At 34.2% G+C, this 6,483-nt stretch overlaps 1 protein-coding gene across 2 annotated transcripts in view; it reads right to left on the reverse strand.

Annotated features, from left to right (window-relative positions):
* Nucleotides 1-2,177, reverse strand: part of LOC307164790 (serine/threonine-protein kinase Nek5) — a 28,165-nt gene extending 25,988 nt beyond the window's left edge. For both annotated transcript variants that reach the window (XM_079881912.1, XM_079881911.1), the window contains exon 1: nucleotides 1,940-2,177. In XM_079881912.1, coding sequence (XP_079738038.1) covers nucleotides 1,940-2,062 — 123 coding nt within the window. In that variant the 5' untranslated portion in view covers nucleotides 2,063-2,177. The remainder of the gene's footprint in view (nucleotides 1-1,939) is intronic.
* Nucleotides 2,178-6,483: the final 4,306 nt, after the last annotated feature.

Here is a 6,483-nt window from a genome sequence, read left to right on the forward strand (position 1 = left end):
CCAAGTTGCTCCGGAATATCCACCCATTCCTTCGAATCTAGGAGACTCTTGTAGGTAAAAAAAATATAGCAGCATCAAGCAATATCTAATGAGTCATATCACAGTAAAATTTTCCAAGTTTTGATTTTAGATTGAGAGAAAACTCTGATTAATCACATGTCCACTGTAGTGGACGTCATGCATCAACTGCTATATTTCAGCTACAATTCATAATTATAATGTGAATATTGTTTTTGAAACTTAAAACTTAAAAACTTAATCTGCAGTGACTTTTTTTTTACTGTAAATAAATGTATTTGTATTATTAGAATGTCATTTTCATTGACATCGAAAAAAGTCATGTGATTACATAATGTATGACACTTGTAATGCATTACTTTACTTGTTAGATCAAAAAGTAATCTGATTACATAATGCATGTTACTTGTAATGCGTTTCCTTACTCATAACATCAAAAAGTAATCTGATTACGTAATGCATGTTACTTGTAGTTAATTACCTGTTAGATCAAAAAGTAATCTGATTTCATAATGCATGTTACTTGTAATGTGTTTCTTTACTCGTTACATTAAAAAGTAATCTGATTACGTAATGCATGTTACTTGTAATGCGTTTCTTTACTCATCATAACATCAAAAAGTAATCTGATTACATAATGCATGTTACTTGTAGTTAATTACCTGTTAGATCAAAAAAGTAATCTGATTAGGTAATGCATGTTACTTGTAGTTAATTACCTGTTAGATCAAAAAGTAATCTGATTAGGTAATGCATGTTACTTGTAACACATTACTTTACTTGTAACATCAAAAAAGTAATCTGAATGCGTCATGCATGTTACTTGTAATGCGTTACCCCCAACACTGATCATTTCAGATGAGATTGAAAAAACGTATCGCTAGGTTTTCTCAGAGGTTTTCTCAAATGTGTCCATCTTGAACATAATCAGAATGATCAGCTAATAAGGGTAAATCTCCATACTCTGGTGCACTGGAGGGAGCATCTGAGTGGTTTCCACAGTTGTACCTTGACAGGCTGTAGAAAATTCTGATGGAATCACGTCCTCATGTTCTGATATCAAAGATACGCGAAGTGCAACTTGTATGAAGTTGTATGAAGCCTTTGCAATATTTTGCATTTATATTTTTTGTATATATTTTATAGTTTTCACATGATTTGATATAATTGTATTGATTAGTTTGTTAAATTCACATACTTTATCTGTTTGATTATTGTCTTATATTTAATACAGTATATCTTCAGTTTTAACCATAACCGCATGCTGTCCACTCAAGTGGACATCTGAAGATCTCTTTGAAAATTTGTAAAAAAATAAAATAAAAATCAATTCTTGTTTTTCATGCCCTAAGAGCAATAAAAACACATAGGGAAAAAAATCCTGACTGAGGTTATCATAATTCATACATGAAAGGGTTAAAAGATACGTTATAACAGCTTTAAGAGTTGAAGAGCATTAGATGAGATTTTAAAGAAAGCGAAGATGAAATGTACATGTGTAAAAGCTGATCCAGATCTTACCCCCTTTTAATATCTGACATTTTTCTCTATAACAACTAAATTAGCAAATGTTTCTATATATTTCCTTTAATAACTCATTGTGCAGCATCATCCTGCACATGCTAAACTTATATCTATATGTTGCTGTTTAAAAGAAATTCCAGTTTCTCCATGTTCCCAACTTTTATGCATTTACTGCTAGCAAAGCGACTTACAAAAGCAATTCGTCAAAGACAAAAGTCAAACTTTTTCTCCAAAATCTGAAAAAAAAAAAAAAAAATCCATATGAATGTTGAAGAATTGGTCATGATGGGATTCAATCCAAGTTTATTTGTATAGTTTCGAAGCAGTTTTACAGAAAGAAAAAAAAAGTGTGTTCAGTCAGAAGTGTCTCCGACTGAAGGATCGGGTCTAACTTTACCTGTCTCAGGTGAATCTCTTTGATGACGTATAGCAGCTCATCGTCTCCGTGTCGGTGTTTGACCAGAAGCGCGCTCCCGAACGCGCCTTGCCCGACCTGTCGAATAACCTCATAATGATCCATAAACCCCGAGGATTATGATGATGATGATGATGATCTTCAGCCGGTTCAGCAGCAGCAGGCGCGTGAACATGAGCGCCGCGTCACCATGGCGACGCGTCAACAACAGCGTCACTCCGCAGAGTTACTGACAGGAATCCGTGTGGAAGTGGAAATATTCTCACCAAAACACAAACGAAGAGCATCAAAAGTGTGCTCGGCTCTTGTGTGAACAGGAACAGTTCCTACAACTGGATTTCGTGAAAATAAAACAATTTGCAAGATCGCGCCTGACAGGGCAGAGAGTGAAGCATTCTGGGATTTCTAGCGCCATCAATTTTCTGCATTTTCTCACTGAATTGTAAAGTATAAACACTGACTGGTCTGTTTAAATGAACATATCTATATATTGATCAATATAAATCGTTTATATAGATCAGTGGAAATAAACTCTCAATTGTGAGAAAAGAGTCAGAATTGATAGAAAAAAGATACCCAGAAAACACATAACGTTCCCCTAACGTTCCCATATGGTTTTTGGAGAACCTCTGTAGAGATTGTACTTTATAACCGAAAGAGAGCCTTCCCAGAACGCATTATGTAAGTAAAATACACAAAATAAAGCAATACTCTTGAAGTTGCTTTGAAACCACAGGCTTTTTAAAGCGTTATCTGTAGAACTCTGAAATGTTATGAAAATAAATAAAGAAAATACAAAACCCAAGCCTCATATTTGACACTTTTCTTTTAATGACGATTTACTGTATGTCTGTTGTACTCGAAGAGACCGTGAAATTAAAACTGACCAATTTTATTTATTTTGGAACACTGCAGTTTTTTATATAAATTGAAATCATCTATAAAAATATTATTTGTAAAAAATGTTACTGCTATTTACTTAAAAAAATTATGCTAACAATATTACACATATTATTTTTGAGTAGTTAAAGCTTTATTTCATTCATGGAATCTACCTGAATAAATCATGTAAAATGCCCTAATTTATTTAGTCTATGACATAATAAATGTAGTGAAATGTGCTTTTTTATTTGAAGCATATTTTATTCTCAAAATTGTGTGAAGTCAAGTGAATGGATGTGACCCGTTTATAATTAACTTTGAGATATATTGTTTTATAAAAAAGACTGTAAGCTGCTAGGACAGCACAGAATCAAACTTGTTACTGCACCATCATTAGCAGAGTTATTGCTACTTGTGTATAACAATATGCTTCAGAATATTTAAAAAATGCAGTTATTCACAGACACAAAACCATAAGCCCTACTCTTCTGCACAATGGTAACGATCAAAACTTTAACATAATAGAAACTCTTTCAAATGTCAAACGTACCTGAACATTAAACATTAACAGATGTTTCCCTTTACTCAAAAACACATGAAATAACACTTAATTTCAAGATTTACTCTCCATTTCCAGCCATGTGCAAAGCATGCTGGGAACAAACAATGGTGTCTCTAAATAAAACCGCATTAATGAGCTAATTCTCTTAAAATAAATAGGCCCCTTTTCCTTAATTTTATGAGGTTTATCAGTTCCTCAATTCAAGTCTTAAAATTGTGTATGTTTCCTTAAAAAAATAGGAAAATGCATCTCTTGGTGTTATTAGTGAAATGTTCTCAATATTTTCAATAAAACACTGAACCACAATTTTCTTAATAAAATATACATAATATCACCTCAATTTTTTTAATGAAAATTACAAGACTCACGATTCATTTTTTACAGTGTGGTAACTTTATGGCAGTCGTGTGTGAAGGATTTCAATCACGGTTCTGTCATTCCTGATGTCGACACAAGATGGCGCTGCACCCTAACACTAGTGCCCGGATGAGACCATGAGCTGTCTCTCAAATCACCCGTCGTTCACCATTCCCCACATCACTCCACTAATAGATGAACGGTTGGATGAAAATGAGGAGTACCTAGGTCATTCAGTGTAAGGAAGATCCAGCCTTTGCGATGTTTTCAGGCCGAAGAATTCCGACGACGTCAACTTGGGTCGCCATTCAAAACGATCATCCTCCTTATATTGTAATCATTACGAGCAAAAGTTGCAATTGCTGAGTAAACACGTTCCCTGCGTCTGCTTAGCTGAGTACATGATGTTAACAGCGCTATACAAAAGAGAATCGATTTGAAAACGCTCATTTTATTGTTACTGAGGTGCATTATGGGATTGATCATGTGCGCTTGATTATGTCCCCTATGGTTTTGGACACCACTACAAATGGCTGTGTCCTCAAATAGTGCCCTAGATAAGGGTATAGGAGTTTATTTCGGACACAATCCTGAACAACCAAGTTTCTGATCACATCTGGTCAAACTCTGACCGTCTGAGATGTGTATATTCTGTATGTCCTAACGGGTGATCATAACTCTCATTAATCTGCTTTATGTTGCTTTTACAAGTTTATTATCTGGGCTGTGAATTATATTCTCCAGTTGAGCAAAATAAAAGTACTTTTTTTTATGAGGTTGTTGTTTTCAGGCCCTCTAGTTCTGTTGACTGGAATTTCAAATCCCATGTCTTGAAAATGTGCATTCGGTCTTTTTACACTGATACCAGATCACAAGTCGGTAATCATCTGATTGAAACATGGAAAAAGAGTGTTTTAACATGAAGTGAGGTCTACAATACCTGGAGTCCTCCATCCGTTCACTCATCTGGGTTTCTGCAGGTTGTGTGAAGGTAAATTTAAAGTTCCCCATAGTTTCATCCATTAAAACTCATCTTTGATCACCAAAACTTCATATTTATAAATTTTTTCCTTGAAAAAAAATGTCTTCATGCCTTAAAATATCTTGAATGTAACTCGACACCCTTGCCTCATTTAGTATTCGCGGTTCTATGAATATGCAAATGAGCCCCGCCTCCACTCGCTCAGCTCAGAGATCCACTGGTTGACGATCACACGTTGATCTGATTGGTTACAAGGTAGTTTGTGACGTCAGAAACACCAGCGATTTCAAAGCGTGTTTTTGAGACTGTCTTTGGTTCACTGCAGTTTTAAGGAGGAAATACTCAGCAATGGTGTCGACTTATGAATTTACACATGATTTGTCTTAAAGCAGATTAAAAACACCACATAGACATATAAACAACATTAAAAGCTGGATTTTCACCACAGGGGGACTTTTTATAGACCTTTTTAAGACCAAGTAAAGAAAATGTAAGGAATATATTGAAGGGAAATCAATACGTCAATGTGTTCTCTAAATGTAAAAGTCTAGGGAGCAACACTTCCAAAAGATATCTAAAAAATATATGATTTATTTAAACAAAAAAACATTTGAGTTGCCAGAATATGTAAATCACTTCACCTGTACCTTCTGCAAAAAAAAGGTGATGTTCTTCCTCTGTAGTTTTGTCTTGTTTTCCAGTGCAAATGTCTAAAGATTCTTAAATCAAAATTTATTTACTGGAGATTCAATATGACATAAAATATGATGTCTTGATTTCTGTGAAATTGATCAAAAAGAAGTGAGTTTATGATTAAAACCAGAACAAATGTCTTACAATGGTAATTCAAAGGGTTTTCACAACTCATTGAAACATATTCGTTCTTGTTTCAGTCAAAAACTCACATAATTGTATTAAAACTTTATTTTCCATTTAAATGTATCTTGATTTAAAAATTGTTTTGCAATGCATGCAACATTTAATGCCATGACTTTATGAATTTAAGACCTTTTTAATTTGTGTAAGGGCAAATCAAGACTTTATAAGACCCGCAGAAACCCTGGAAAATATAAGTCTATTTCACACAGTTCAGAGCCTTTCAAAAATGTAAAAGTCTGGTCAAACTACTATCACTGTTATGAAATATTAGTGATTTAAATGTTGTTTTTACTCAGAATACATGCATCAAGTCTGCTGTTTTTGCACTAGATCCAAACACATTTTTAATTCACCGTTAAACTCGTTGTTCTTTGATTTGATGTAATTCTAGTTGTGTATCATGAACCCTTTTCACATTTCTGAGATTCTCAGAAAGTCGTCGTCATAGTTGGGAAAACTTGGTGAACGGGAGATGACAGCAAACATTATTTTTGAGTATAAAAGCATTTCTATGACTTTCCTAAAGAGGGAAAAAAAAATAGAGAGATTGATTATGTTCGTTGGTCTGAAAGAAAATGACAAATTTGCCGTCAGCCGTTAGAAACACAGCAGCGTGACCCAGTTCTGTGCAAATCAATGCCAAGGTAAAATAAGATAAATGTGCAATAAAAATTGTACTTTTGTGGAAAGAAACACGTCATTACAGTGTGTGAAAAGGTCCATTATCTGATTCTGGTTGTTTTAAAGCGGTGGTATAATGCCCTTTTCACAAGATGTAAAATAAGTCTCTGATGTCCCCAGAGTGTGTGTGTGTGAAGTTTTAGCTCAAAATACCCCACAGATATTTTTATATAACATGTTAAA

Source organism: Squalius cephalus (genome assembly GCF_949319135.1).
Source record: "Squalius cephalus genome assembly, chromosome: 9".
Taxonomy (NCBI): domain Eukaryota; kingdom Metazoa; phylum Chordata; class Actinopteri; order Cypriniformes; family Leuciscidae; genus Squalius; species Squalius cephalus.